Source organism: Chiroxiphia lanceolata, chromosome 21, assembly GCF_009829145.1.
Source record: "Chiroxiphia lanceolata isolate bChiLan1 chromosome 21, bChiLan1.pri, whole genome shotgun sequence".
Lineage (NCBI taxonomy): Eukaryota > Metazoa > Chordata > Aves > Passeriformes > Pipridae > Chiroxiphia > Chiroxiphia lanceolata.
The window spans coordinates 1,778,174-1,792,936 of NC_045657.1; the positions used below are offsets into that span (position 1 = coordinate 1,778,174).

General features: G+C 45.7%; 2 protein-coding genes across 4 annotated transcripts in view; one reads left to right on the forward strand and one right to left on the reverse strand.

Moving 5' to 3' along the window:
* Positions 1-10,690, reverse strand: part of MORN5 (MORN repeat containing 5) — a 15,178-nt gene extending 4,488 nt beyond the window's left edge. Inside the window, exons 1-4 of one of the 3 annotated variants that reach the window (XM_032708414.1) lie at positions 10,616-10,690; positions 9,962-10,109; positions 9,580-9,691; positions 8,595-8,726 (exon numbers count right to left, since the gene is read on the reverse strand). In XM_032708414.1, the coding sequence (XP_032564305.1) occupies positions 8,595-8,726; positions 9,580-9,691; positions 9,962-10,109; positions 10,616-10,635 (412 nt within the window). In that variant the 5' untranslated portion in view covers positions 10,636-10,690. Of the gene's footprint in view, positions 1-8,594; positions 8,727-9,579; positions 9,692-9,961; positions 10,110-10,588 lie in introns of all 3 variants that reach the window. The other 2 variants (XM_032708413.1, XM_032708415.1) reach the window with 2 other exon arrangements.
* A 43-nt stretch (positions 10,691-10,733) lies between these two features.
* On the forward strand, positions 10,734-13,245 carry NDUFA8 (NADH:ubiquinone oxidoreductase subunit A8). Its single transcript, XM_032708573.1, has 4 exons — positions 10,734-10,847; positions 10,925-11,088; positions 12,369-12,534; positions 13,006-13,245. The coding sequence occupies exons 1-4, from the start codon at positions 10,797-10,799 to the stop codon at positions 13,141-13,143; spliced, it is 519 nt and encodes a 172-aa protein (XP_032564464.1). The 5' UTR covers positions 10,734-10,796; the 3' UTR covers positions 13,144-13,245.
* Positions 13,246-14,763: the final 1,518 nt, after the last annotated feature.

Below are 14,763 nucleotides of genomic sequence, written 5' to 3' on the forward strand. Positions count from 1 at the left end.
AGGAGGCAGGGAAATATTAGAATGTAAAGAGTTAAGCTATGGTAAAACATACTTTTGCTACACTAAAGAAGACTGGTTGATAATTACTGTAGTTTTAGGGCTATTTGAATCAGTGCAGCTGCAACCTCTTCAGTAGTAACCCCTGAAACAAGACAAACTGGGTTTATTGTACTGAACAAGTCTTAAAGCTCCTCCCTGATTGTTAGTAATTGGCAGCAATGGACTTAACAGCCTCTTGACTACCCTTTTTACACTCTACCTGACTGTGCAGCTAACAATTTAAATCACAGATGCCGATCCTTCTTTGTGGCAGCTGCTTGTTAACTACACGTTCCTCTTTTTCTGTCACTGGCTGCTTCCATAACCCTGCAACACCAGGGTTAGATTGGAGAATCACATTTCATCAATATTTAAAATGGAATTAAACCTTGAAGTTTGATTAATGCTACCGGATAGTGAGTTGTAATTACTATTTTGCAAATTGCAATTGTTTGAATATGTTAATATGATTGTCTAAGCACATCTTCACCTTCAGAAGTAATTTTCCTTTTAAAAAAGATTTGAAAAAAAATACAAACTCTTTAATCAGTGGTAAATTATCACCCTGTGCACAATTAGGTAGTATGGGTTCCTCATGTGGTGTGCTGAATTTTGGGTCTGCATATTTATCTTTTAAAAGTTTATCCATTTTTTTTAGATTTTCCTCAGTAGAATAAACACTGATGGAACAGACTTTGCTGAAACAGGACCATGTTGAAGGTAAAGGAAAAAAGCTTTGTCTGAGCATTTCATTGCAATCACATGTACCCCTGTGCAGTTATTAAATGTTAACCAGTGTTTTCTTCCAAAGTCAGTGAAATATAATTATTATTATCATGGCATATTATTGAAATCTTGAAACTAAGAGAGACAGAGAGAGATTGTAATGGATGAGCTGTTGGAATATATGTAAGTATTGACTGATTCTCTTGAATTATTTCCTTGTGTCTCATCCAAAAATAAGATCAGTTTCTAGCACCCCCTAAATATATTTTCAATATTGTGGGTGAGATCCTCAGCCAGCCCACAGTGGGACAGCTTCTCTTTAATTTTTGTGATTAATTCAGGCTGTTTTCATTAAGCAGGCAGAGGCATATGGAGCCAACCCTGGCAGGCACCTGATCTCCAGAAACAGCATCTCCCACAGTAGATGATTAACCAGGGGTGCAAGTCCTCCTGATCTCCTGTTGGACACTGTCTACACAGTCAACAGGTCAGTTTGGAGACAGTCTCTTTAGGCAAATAAGACCCAGCTAAAGCTGTTGTTTGTAACGTGCTCCTATAAGTAGCCTGTTCCAAAATTTCTTCGCCTGGCAAGTTTCTGCCTTGTTTTGGGTGGCTTTAGGGGAAGCTCCAAATGCCAGCCAAGTCCAAACAGGTCTGTCAAAACCCCTGTTAGGTGCGTTCCACAGTGAGCTCAAACTGCAGCTCACCCAGATCAGTGGATTTCTGCTCAGCATCTCTCCAAAATGAAACCACTTGTCTAATTTTCAATGATCAGTCTAAAAGTAGTGGCAGAAGAGACTTCCCCAGCTACCACACTCCAGATTTATCTCTCAGCTGGGATTAGAAACAGCTGAGAATTCAGGGTGGCCTTGCTTCAGGGTGCTTCCAAGGGATGACTTGCAAACACGCTGTAATTTAGGTGCGTTTAATCTTGCTATATTAAATGCATATTGCAAAGTTTAGAATTATTTGCTTCTAGCTATCGTGTTTCTGTGTTGCTTATGGAAAGCTCAGCTATGAGAGACTTCTGAGGACTCTGCATGTTTAGGTGTCTGCCATGGTGCAGAGCAGAGACTGTCAGCAAGGACAGTATTGCCATGTAAACTTCTAGATTTTTTCTCTTTAATGTGTTCCCAGGAAACCACCTAGAATATGTATTGGAATTAGAATATTTAGTGGCTTACATAGGGAAAAAACTACACCTTAAAAACCTTGTCTATGTTAGGTCTTTGTAGCTGTGTGTGATCCTGGTGTCTTAAAGGCTGACCCTACACTGGAGGCCTGATGCACTCCCCAGTGCTCCCCAAAATTCAGATCCATGGCTCCCTGCCCTGCCCAAGGGCCACGATGGGCATTGTCCCTTTGTTCTCTTGCTTCTGGTAAAGTCCCTGTGAACAAGGAGGGAAGTCGTTCCCTGGTCTGTGCCTCCCCCAGGGCAGGGAGTGCATCCTGGGGACCAGCCCCGTGGGAAGAGCAGCTTTCCATGCCCATGGATTGTCAGGCTGTGTTTACAACAGGCCATCCTCGAACAGGAGCTGAGCTTCCTCTCTGTTTGCAGAGGGCCAAGCACTCGCAGCCCATTGTAAACAACAATATCACCGAATTCTTTCACATCCCTGACTCCTCCCATCACCCGCGGCGCAGTTTATCGTGTTCTTCCACTGCACAATTCCAATCCCATGTGATAGGATCTCAGCCATGGATTCTGCCTGGCACACCCCTTCCATTTCCACTGCCCCCTCCGGGTCCCTACCACCCCTTTCCTTACTGCACCTGACCCCACCAACATCAAGGCTGGCAAGAAAATGGAAAATACGTTTTTCAATTAACCTTTGCTTCCACCCACAAATTCTCACCCTTCCATTTACTTTTAATTACTGTCATTCCAAAATGGCCCCCAAATGAACTTTCCATCTCTTGTAAAACTTGTTTTCACATGGACTGTATAGTGGAATGTAAGAGCCTATAAGACTTGTGTGTAAGCTATTTAATGGATTCACAATAGGACAGTTAGCACCCAAACAAAGGTGTTATTCTTGGCATGCCACTCTTTGGAACTGAAACTTCCACAGTTTTCAAAGAGATAAGAGCAGGAAACCACAAGGAACAATATATCTGCAAAAGCTCTAGCTACTGAAATTACCGTAGTAACTTACATCGTGATGCATATGTTAATATTATCACTGCTGGCTCCAGTCTTGAATATAAATCACGTTGGTTCATAATCTATTTTGCTGAATGGAGGATGTTTTAGATTAAAACATGTAAGCCAAATTTAATCTAAAAATATTCTTGGTTGCTCGGATGAGAAGTCTCCAAGGATCTCTGTCTGTCACCTGAGCAGACTCTGACACCGAGAAAGGCATCAGAAGTATGAATTTTGCATTCAAAATGTGCCTGATCCCAACACATTTCTATAAATAAAGATGTGAAAGGAGCATATGATGGGTAGGAGAATTGGTCCAACATTTCAAAAAAGTGTTTAGGGTAGAGTAAGGAAAAAAAAAAGAGAAAACTACAACTTCCTGTAGGAGTTTGGGATCTTCATTTTAAATGGGGTAGACTCAAATGCCTCTGCCATCTTCATTGCTCATTCGTTTGCCTTCCCCCTCAGCAGTCCCTGTTTGATACTTGCTAGGGTTTGGCCTCTCCTCCTTCTAAGATTTGGCTGTTAAACTAATTTATTTAAGAATTGGGGATTATTTAGCTCCACAGCTCTCACATCGGGACAAAACCTATCTCAAAAAATAGGAAGAGGTGGATAAGTGACACTTGGAGATCCAGATCAAAGTTATAATACAATCCCTGACCTTCTCAAGTCTTCTGACTGTCACAGAAGCAGCGAGTCTGGAGAGCAAGTACCCAAAAACTGGAACTGTGTGAATGTGGCCGAAAAACTATGTCCTGGGACTGAATGCCAGAGAAAAAAGTGCGTGGGAGGTGGAGGAGACAAAATCAGAAGGTGAATTTGTAGGGACTTGTGTAGAGCCTTGTGGGCAACGAGAAGAAGCTGAGTGCCATGGCAGAGAGGGAAGATATTTTTTGCAGTGGTATTTTTCAGGAATAGGAAGCAAAGAGGCCAGAAAGAGGAATTAGCAGCAAAAAGGATAAGCACTCCAGCTGTTGTAAGAAAAGCAAAGGGCTACTCGCTTTCAGATGCTTTACTTGTGTAAATGGAGAGCAGTATTGGCTCTCTGCTTTACAAAGCCTGCTTTCAGAAATAAGTTTGTCAGCCAAAGTAAAGAGAAAAAGATCAATGGATTGCAATAAACGGCATTTAACATAAAAATGAGTAAAATTTACAATCCAGTTAACTTGTTAAATGTTACAAAATCAGCAAACAATAGACACGATTTGTTTTGTTCAGAGCCCAGAGGTAGAGACCAAATCCTCTAAATTAATTTCTGCAAAAGCTGGGTTTTTTTTCCAAACAGGTCTGGATCCTATTCGTTGTAGAATATACTGATTACCAACTATTTTTAAGAGCTTTACACAAACATTATTTCTTTTGTTGTGTGAAATGCAGAATCAGCCATCTGGCAAATGCCCCAGAGCTAAAATCTTTTACATGACATATAATTCAAAATGATTAAATATACAACAGAAAATAGCTATAGCATTGCACTTAAAATAGCATGAACTTTTACTGCCGATCAAAACTGATTTCTTTAGCTTAACAAGTATCCAAAGAACAATTATTTGAAGAGCTTTTAAGAGTTTCAATATGTAGGAACTAAACCTCATCTAAATTCAGTATCTTAAGTCAAATAAAAAAGAAACAAATGTACAAAAGATTAAATGGCCCTGCGTTATAAGTAGACATTTAAATCTATGGGAAGCTAAATTCATTCGAGCAAAAATACTATATTCTCTCTGAGTGTGTGTTGCTGGGGCTTCCCCCTCCGTTGCTCAGGGCATCTGCCTAAAGAACTGGTACATTCTTAGGCAATGGCCCAGCCTGGGCTCAGCCTGTCCCTACCCTCCCTGCAGCAGCACAAGGGGCAATTCCAGAGAAGAACAGGGGGTAGAGCCCCGAGGGTGAGCCCCCAGTGCAGTCAAACCTTCTCTCCTGCACCACAGTCGACTTGAAGTTTTAAACTTGCTGTCTTTTTTTCCAGAAATACTCCAGGCCTGAAAAATTGCCAGGTCCTCATCCCACACCCAATTCTCCAGTAGTTTATGAGAAAGAGCACGCAAACATCTGCATGTGTTTGGGGTACACCAGGGTAGGTACAGAAATATTACCCTGAGCAATTATTGAGCGGTTATGGCTCTTTCTCAACTACATTTTTCAGAGAAGTCAAAGCCTGCGTTTCCCAAAAAGCACTTGGTGCAAGGCAGATCTGAGCTGCAGGACAAAAAAAAAGAAGTCTAAACGTGGGAGATTTCTCTCAAGGATTTGCATACTTGGATAAACCTGAAATGGGTGAACACATCGCTGCCGACTGCCCAAAAGAAATTTTGCTTCCAAATTCTTTCAAACCAAGCGTGAGAACCTCCACCCCAAGGTAACAACGGGAGGAAACTGCAAATCTGTGTAAATCTGTGATTATTAAGGCTTAGAATTAAGATGGCTTTGCCCCCTTGCCTGGGGAGTTGGGTCAGCTTTCATGACCAAGGAACCTCAGACGTTCTAACCCCAGACTTCTCTAAACTATAAGAAAATAATGTTCTTGAATCTTGACCTTTTCAGCTCATAATGATTCCTGAAGCAGCAGGATTTTTCCTGTTGCTTTTCACAAGACTTTCAGGCTTGTAGAAATGCTGATTGCTGGCTGGTTGGGGTCTGCAGCAACACCAAACCCCCTCCTCTTACTAAGACACTTGTCCTGCTTTTCTGGGCCTTATCCTGCTCTTAATTCAGTTCCCTGACTGAGCACTGAGTGCAAAGGCAGATTTTGTGTATTCCTGCTCTTGATTTTATATGAAGAGATGCAAATATATTTCAGGTAATATTGACTGCACCCAACACATACGAATTAAACCTGAAGATGGAATATGAAAGTAGTAGCACAAATATTCTCATATTAGAAAGAGGAAAAAAAATGTTTTATATTATTTAACTTGTCCTTGGGAGAGCCACAGTAGAAACAAGGCAATTTTCATCAGAAATATCTTTGCTTTTCATCAAGAGAGGTGACCCAGGCAATGTCCTGAGATCTTTTCCATCTCGGTGTAAAAAAAATCCTATTTTTGATGGTATTTTCTCTTTGAAAGCTCTGGGCTTCTCTGATAATTGAGGGCCCTAAAACCTGACTGTCACAGCTCTTCTTGTACCTCCCTGCTTTGCATTAAAAGCAACATCTTGTAGTTTCTACTTTTCGCTGAAAAATTGGGAAATCATCCCATCTTTCTATTGACCAATCCTTACAAAGGTGCCAGGAGTCCTATTTCTGGGGGGGGGGAAAAGCAAAAGGAATACTCCTAGTGAAACAGGAGTCTGGCCCCAGTATCTATTCAAAATAAACAAGGTATCTCCTTACAAATGAGCACTCCCATTCTTATTTATGTGCTCAGTTTTGCCTACTTCCCAATGCTGGAAAAAAAGAAAAGCTTGAAGAACACATGGAGAATGAAGAGAAATCTGAGCACCCCCGAGGAAACAGAGGTTTAGGGATGGAGCAATAACTGCAGGGCTGTAATGAGAATTTGGAAGACTTAGCTAGATAAAAACGTACAACAAAACTGTTGCTGTCATTTCGTTCCCTGGGCTGATTATGTTTTCACAACGGGCTTTTGCTCTGCTGCAGCGGTGAGAGCCCTTGGAGGAAATGAGGATCAGACCTCCATGTAGGGGAAGGCAGGGCCTGCCAAACTTATCGGGGGCTCTGAGGGGCTCGACATCCTCTCATCTCCACAGAGAAGGGCTGGAACCAAACTCAGGAGCTTCAAATGGCGCCTGTTTTCTTCTCCTCCGGAGCGGTACCGGGATGCTGCCAGGCTGCAGGCGAGGCAGCGCCAAGGGTTCCTCGCCCTCTTCCACAAACAGCCGAGAAACAATTAGAAATTGCTTCATAATAGGGGTGAAAGGTGAGACCTGGAGTGTTCTGCAAACCCGCTGCCAGGGCTGAGGGAGATACTGTCATTTTGGTAAACCTGTCAAGCTGTTGTAAGAACTTCCTGAATGCTTCCTACCATCTGCTTTTGATGCTTTCAAGACTTGGCTGGAAGCCTGGAGGTTTTCCTGCTCCTTCCTGCCCAACCTATAATGGAGTAGTTCTGGATCTGTTCCCTGTCATCTCAGCCTCTTCCTCAGTTTCTTCTGCTTACAGCTGGTTGTTTTTTTTTTTAAAATTTTTTTTTTTCTCTTTACTTCAGTGGCCTTGTGCCCTGAATCATCTCTCCTGGGGCGGGAAGAGTTCCTCTGATGTTGAACAAGTGCCGGGTGTTTCAATTGTGTTCATGTTCTTGAGAGGAAGGGTCTGGCCTACATGACACATTCCTTCTTCACACTCACATCAACAACTTTAACTTTGTGCACAGGCTCTCGCTGGAAGGGCCACACAAAGCCCATCTCCACGACTGTCAGGCCTCACGCTGTGCTGGGCTGCCGAGCCAATATTGATTGATATAATTTGTAGGGTTTGAGATAAATGTCATAAAGGACAATGAGTTCAAAGAGCAGATTAAAAAACAATAAATTGAATTCCAAGGCGTTCCCCCCTGTACTAATCTGTGTAGGTTCCTGTGTTTTTGGAAAGCATGTTGCTTATCTTCCTCATCAGTAGGCCCACTGCATTCCAGTATTTTGGATCAATGCCATTTGTAATAATCTGGATCAGTTTTTATTCAACGTTTATAAAACAGGCCATGTATCATAGGGTATATTTTATAGCAGATGGTATCTCCAATTCATTTAACCCCCCCTCACTTCCCTCCTCCAATATCACAGTGCACACTTACAAAAGCTCTTGAAAGTAGAGCAGGGCAGAATTTTTTTTTTTCTCAACAAATAGTAAATTTGCTGAAAAATGGAGTTTCCAAGCAACAAAACTGTTAAACTGTGGCATGCTGAAAATGAAACGTTCTGGTTTTGAAAAAACAGGTTTTGCAATTTGGGCATTTGGGGGGGGGAAAAAAAGCGAGGTGGGTGGTTGCTTTCAGAAATCATTTTCATTTAAAAAACCTCTACATCAAAAAGGTGATAAATACAAAGGTTAAATAGCCAGAACACAAAGTGGGTTTTTTTCAGGTCAGATTAGGTTTCTTGAGCTATCCCATTGTCAGCCGTTCGAGGATCTTCTGTGGTTTTTTTAATTTGAAAAGTTTCTCTTTTGGCTTGATGAGAATGAATTTTCCCCAAGGCTTTTCAGTTTGGGGACTTACCCACAGGACCCAGTATTTGCCAGACTCTACTCAGAACACAGCTCTCAAAAGTGAAAGTGTCCTGTTCAGGAAGGTAAGACTAAGACTGATTTTAATAAATTGGACTATTGTAACATGTAGAGATAAGCACATGCTTGAGCACTTTGCTGGTTCACAGCATGGAGCTTTTTAGCTTTCAGGATCAATGGTGTGCCCCTCACAACCACTCCCTTGCTTGAGATCATAACAGAAGAGACTGAAGATTTTTCTGAGATTAACATACCAAATGGTAATACTATATATTTAATTGTATCTGCTTGGGAATACTTCACTGTAATTTTGCAAAATATGATTTATACAACTCTGGGGATGCATAAATCACTGATAAAATAAATAAGTAAAAGATATTTTAGCTCGGTAATAAGAGAACCAAATCATGGAGTTGTTTATGTTTCAGCTTTAATCCTAGGAGATAGGACAAATAAACTCATCTTACTTTACCTTGTAAAAGAAGTTAATCATACCTGCATTTCTCAGAAATGTGAATTTGTAGTCAACAACAACTCTGGTTTCAGGATTGTAGAATCCATCACCACAGTCGTAACAACCTTCTGGGATTGTTTTGGGAGGATCCAGATTTGTAAGCTGAGGAATGCCTGAAGGAAAAAAAAAAAGGATTGATTTTGGTTTTTTGGGTTGTTTTTTAAATTTGAGTCTTTGATCAAGATGACTAACAAATACATCTCCGTGGCTTTTGCTATAAAAACAATGCTGTTATTTTACAATAATTTTGTAAAACATTTTTACAGTTTTGCAGATGGAGAAAACAAAAATGGAAAAATGCACACCCAAAAAGTGTGTGATAAGAAGCTGCCACTTTGATTCCCTCACTCACAGTCCTGTGATTCAGCCCCACCGAGCTGACATTACAAATACGACCCTAAAATCCAAACTGGGGCCAGGAGAGACTCGCTGGCCTCACAGAACTACATGTCATCACTAAAATATTCTATGTATAGAGTACTGTGTGTATTATGTTACAGATTTTACTCACTTGTTTCCTTATAAATCTTTCCACCTTTCGACTACAGACAAATAATAACATTATAAAAGCAAAAATATAGATGGGACACAAATGCCTGCCTTGGCATGTACTAAAAAGCTACAAGGGGCAGATGACTGAAACTTTATTTGATGTCCTGTTATTAAAAGCACACTGCTTATGCAGTGAGGGTGAAATGTGTCCAAGGGTTAATCAGGGTATCAAAAGCTGTAAATAAAGCCCTGTCCTGTTGGTCATCACTCCAAGAGCCCCTGCTGTGGATGCAGTGCTGCATCCCAGGCTGTGCTGGTGGAAGGTGGTGTCCACATTCTTCTGGCAGCCTCCTATGAAATTAGCCAGAGCCTTTCTGCTCCATGTTACTCATGTAGCTGAATTAATCTTTCTTAGGCAAAGTTGTTACTTTAATTCCTTCCAGACTCTCGGGATCGCAAAGTGCAATTTAGTACCTGGTGGTTTGAAACCAGAACAGATTTCTGTATAAAATCTTCTGTCGTAGCCATCGCAGTAATGCCAGTTTTTTTCTTCATATTCGAGACCATCTGCAAAAACGAATTTCCCCTGCAAAACATGTTAATAAATATGATGGATGGAGGGAACAGCAGGGCCAGGTTCCTCGGTAGAACCCCAGCAGGGCCAGCACGGCTCAGCTCGGGTTTGGAGTGCTGGGAACTGTATCTGAGGGATGCCCAGCAGCCTCCCCCCACCCCGAGAGAGCCAAAAATCGGCTTGGCTCGAAAATCCATGTATTTCACGTCCAAACCTCCCCCGCAGCGGGGCCGCTCCCGACAGCGGGGACCCCTCGGGGTGAAGCCCCCCAGGCCGGGGTACCTGCGTGGGGATCCCGCGGTCCCAGAGCGCCCGGTATCTGATGCCGTTGGGGAAGAACAGCTCTCCCTCGCCGTGGAACATCCCGTCCCACAGCGCTCCCCGGTACTCGGTGCCCGTTGGCAGCTTGTAGAAGCCGTGTCCCTCCATCCTGGAACAGACGGGGTGGGTGGGGAGGGGGGCTGTTCCCCCCCAATCCCCCCGATCCCACCTGCCTCCCGCGACCCCCGCCGTGCCCTCTGTGTCCCCGTGCCCCTGGCCGGCCCTCCTGACCCCCCCTCTTGCCCCTTCCCGGTCCCTCCGGTCCCACCTGTCCCCAGTATTCCTCTTGCCCCTTCCCGATCCCCCCGACCCAACCTACCCCCTCCCCGGTCCCACCTGCCCCACGCGCCCCCGCCAGATCTCCCGTGTCCCCATGACCCAGCATCCCCCTGCGCCTCTTCCCGGGGACCCCTGTCCCCACCCGGTCGTCCCGTGCTCCCCGGTCCACCCGATCCTCCTTGGACCCCCCGTGTCCCCCGATTCCCCCTGCCGCACTCATCTCCCCCCGTGTCCTCCCTGTCCCCCATTCCCCCGATCCCTCCCCCCGTGTCCCTCGTGTCCCCCCGTGTCCCTGTTCCCCGTCCCCACCTGCCCCTCACGACCCCTCCCAGGTACCGATCCCCCACCAGCTCCATGGCGGACCCGGCGGCGCGTCCCGTCACCACGGCAACGGTCCCACCGCCAAGCCCCCGCCCCTGGCCCCGCCCCCCGCGAGCCCACGCCCTCTCGAGGCCCCGCCCCTGCGGGGCGCATGCGCGGTGCGGGCGGGCGCTGAGGGCGCTCAAGGAGAGCCGCCATGCCCGGGGTTGTCCAGGTGCCCTCGCTGGAGGAGCTCGATGTGCAGGAGGTGAGTGCGGTCCCTTCCCCGCCCTGCTCTCCCCTTGCTTCACCTCCCCCCTCACGGCCGCTCTGCCCCCGCCGCAGGTGGCGGTGAGCTCGGCCGTGCTGAAGGCCGCGGCGCACCACTACGGCTCGCAGTGCGACCGGCCCAACAAGGAGTTCATGCTGTGCCGCTGGGAGGAGAAGGACCCGCGCAGGTGCCTCAAGGAGGGGCGGCAGGTCAACCAGTGCGCCCTCGACTTCTTCAGGTGAGCGGGGACGCGCCGGGGCACACGGGCCTGGCGGGGCCGGGGCCGCGGGACCTGCCTGGTCCGGCTGAGGTGTTGGAGCCCCTCTGCTCTGAGACAGGCTGGGAGAGCTGGGGGTGTTCACCTGGAGAAGAGAGGGCTCCAGGGTGACCCTAGTGCAGCGTTTCACTGCCTGAAGGGGCTCCAGGAGAGCTGGAAGGGGACTTGAGACAAGGGGTACTAGTGACAGGACAAGGGGGAGTGGCTTCCCACTGCCAGAGAGCAGGGTTGGATGGGATATTGGGAAGGAATTCCTCCCTGTGAGGGTGGGGAGGCTTTGGCACAGGTTGCCCAGAGAAGCTGTGGCTGCCCCATCCCTGGAAGTGTCCCAGGCCAGGTTGGACTGGGCTTGGAGCAGCCTGGGCTAGTGGAAGGTGTCCCTGCCCAGGGCAGGGGTGGGACTGGATGGGCTCTAAGGTCCCTTCCAACCCAAACCATTCTGTGATTCTAATTAAAAGTGCCAGCACTATCACAGCCTTCAAAGCCTTTATTTTTGCTTCTTAAACTTTAGCTCCAGGGGATAGAGGCCACTTGTTTTGTCTTGCTTATTTATACATGACTTTATCCTTTCACATGAAGCCCTGTGGCTTATGTTCCAGAGCAGGTGGCCTGGTTTTTTTTTTGGGATCTCAGAGCAGTGGTGGGAGGTTGCTGCTGCTGCTGCACCTTGCAGCTGTGTTATGAAAGCCAGGAATTCAACCTGAGCTGTGTTGTTTGTTCTCCCTGTTCCACAGGTGAACTACTGTGAAATCTTAGGGACGTGCACCAAAAATATAGATCCAGGGCCATTATTGCTAGTAAAGGACCTCATTTAATTAGCTCAAAGCGTGTCCACCTCGAGTCTAACAGCTGGTAATCAGAAACCTCTGTTCTAAGTATGGCTTCTTGAGCTTGAGATATCAAAATAATTTAGAAGCATTAGAGCATTGTATAATGTGAGTTGTTTGGCAAAACAAGGATCTCCTGTGGAGGAGCTGTGAACATCTGCCCAGAATACCCTCCACATATCATTAAAGTTATTGCTACCACTAGCTGTAGCTACAGTGATAGAAATTTTACAGGTATTTGTGTCAAGTTCTGTTAAATGCTTCAAGTACTGACTTCTCTGAAGATTTAAATGTTCCCGAGAACTCAGAACTGCAAGAAACACTTTACCACAGGTTGAGGTTTGAGTGAGTAAGAGAGAAGAGCATTAAAACTGTGGCAGGTGCTGAGGGTTTTCTGTGTGTGGCCCCTCACAGAAAGATCAAGGCCCACTGTGCAGAGCCCTTCACCGAGTACTGGACGTGCATCGACTACACCAACCTGCTGGAGCTGCGGCGGTGCAGGAAGCAGCAGGCAGCCTTTGACAGCTGTGTGCTGGACAAGCTGGGCTGGGTGAGACCTGATCTGGGAGAGCTCTCCAAGGTAACTTCATACCTCTTTGGTCTCACAGTCAGATCCTTCTCTCCCCCCCTATGGACATCTTATCCAGACCAGGTCTCCAACGTCTCCTGGCCAGATGGTGATTCCTGAACTCAACACTGGAAGTTTGTGGCCTAATAGAGTCCAGACTCTGTCAGCATTTTCCTGGGTTGCTTTCCTAGAAGATTTGTGCTTTTTTTAGGCAGTGACACTCTTGCTTTTTGCTTTTTCTGGTGTAGAGACTTTTCCTTCAGGAGTGAAGCTCACACTCATGTGGAGCTGCTCAGTAGTTTTGAGTGAAGTGCCCCTCCCCTCACTTTCTTTAAAAGTGCTCAGGAGCTCTAATCAGCTGAACAATGTGTCCTTAGTGTTGTTTGGTACTTCTTGGTAGTTTTTCCTTTAAGTTCTGACTCAGTGTGGCTTTTCTGGTAAATGCTGTGGGAAGTTGTCTCATTCCTTTGTTTTCCTTTGCAGGTTACGAAGGTGAAGACAGACCGTCCTTTGCCTGAGAATCCCTATCACTCTAGACCCAGACCAGAGCCAAACCCACCCATTGAAGGGGAGCTGAAGCCTTCTCGCTTTGGCAGCAGGTTCTTTTTCTGGTCCTGGTGAAGTGGGCAGGCTGTGACTCGGGTGCAGAGATGTGTTGCTGCGCGTGTAAATTGTCCGGTGTGCGTTGGGTATAAGTAATGATTAAAGAGCCCCAAACCATCACGTGGCTGAGCAGAGTTCTTTAAACTCACCCTCACAGCAATGAGAACAATGCATTTCCCTGTTTGCACGGGGCTCTGCAGTCACACAGCCCCTGGGACCCTCTGAGCACCAGTCACGCCAGCGGGCTGGCGGTGACACAGGTTCGTCCATGACGTGTGCAGATGTAGCCCAGGTCTTTGACTACTGTCCCCATCAATCACAAACTGGTGTGAGACTTCATTTGCCTACTGAGAACATTGCCACTTGCATCAAGGAAACTCTGGGAACAAACAAGTCGTTAATGTCTTCCTTTAGTCCTGCACCTGATAATTGTGCATTTTGCCAAGGGACTCCTGCAGGGATTTGACCTGAAATCAGTCTTGGAGCACGTGTTTAGTCGGATGAGGTCAGTGCTGTTTCTGACGTAGAGATCCCTGTTGTACTTGCCAGCTTCTCATTCCTCATGCGGCAAGGTCAGTGGCTTCCATACTTTTTATTTTTTACTGGGGCAACCCAGGCTGTTACACTGTAAAAATCACACTATTTTCAGCACCTTGAAGGAAAAATTTCCTTCTAAAGGATCTTGTGTCCCACGAAGCAGACATAGATTCCCTGTAAGAACGTGGCTTGTATTCTATCTTGACTGATGGCCCTCACTTGAGGGATTTGGGGCAGATCCTCCCTGTTGTTCCATTATGATGTTCTTTTTGATAGAGGAGTCAATCAGCTTTTTAAAATACATCTTTTCTGCGATATCTGAAAGTGATATGTTTCGTAGGAATTGGATCTAGTCTCTCATTCACCTCTACCCAATAGCAAAAACATTATTACAAGGTCAGAAAAAATCCAGTGACCTTGTTTTCCCAAAACCATGTGGATTTAACTTGCTCTGGGTCAGGTTGTGTCACCTGAGCCACGGCAAAGAGCGGAACAGCGCCCTGCTCCTTGAGTAGCCTGGTGTTATTGGGATCTGGAGGTTTAACATCTCCTTGTTTGAGGTAGGATTAAACTGTAATGGGTCTGTAGCTGCAGCATATGTTTCTGATCCATGGAGCTGGAGGGAAAATTGTATAACATTTATCTAAAAATAGCTCCTGCACTGTGTGGCTCGTGGGTTCTTGCTACTCTCTGCTGGGGTGTGTTGACTGAAACTCAAAGCAGGTGCTCCAAATGTATACATGTTTGCATTTTAATGTACATATCAGGCTGTCTTAGCTCCTTGTCTAAATCTGCTCGATGGTGTTGCCCCTTTGCAGTTTCTCCTCTCAGGTCACTGCCAGCATCTCAGAGCAGCCATGTCTTGCTGAAGAAAGATAACCCCTCTCTGCAGAGACTGAACTCAGGACAAGCTTGGGGTCTAATTACATTCAGCTGAGTGAGTGAAATGAGGTTTGGCAGAGCAGAGGATAAATTGTTCTGGGATGTTAACACGTATCCCATCAGATCTTTGGTTGCCGACCCACTCCCAACAGTTAGGCAGCCTCACAGAAAGAGGTTTTAGATATTACTTACCATGTTTCACTAATAATATACTATTGT

What these genes read in the sequence shown, in the direction of transcription:
- NDUFA8 (XM_032708573.1), top strand. Translation starts at nt 10,797, where the DNA reads ATGCCCGGGGTTGTCCAGGTGCCCTCGCTGGAGGAGCTCGATGTGCAG. An exon ending in TGCGCCCTCGACTTCTTCAG is followed by an intron (nt 11,089 to 12,368) that starts GTGAGCGGGGAC and finishes GGCCCCTCACAG; the next exon opens with AAAGATCAAGGCCCACTGTG. An exon ending in ATCTGGGAGAGCTCTCCAAG is followed by an intron (nt 12,535 to 13,005) that starts GTAACTTCATAC and finishes TTTCCTTTGCAG; the next exon opens with GTTACGAAGGTGAAGACAGA.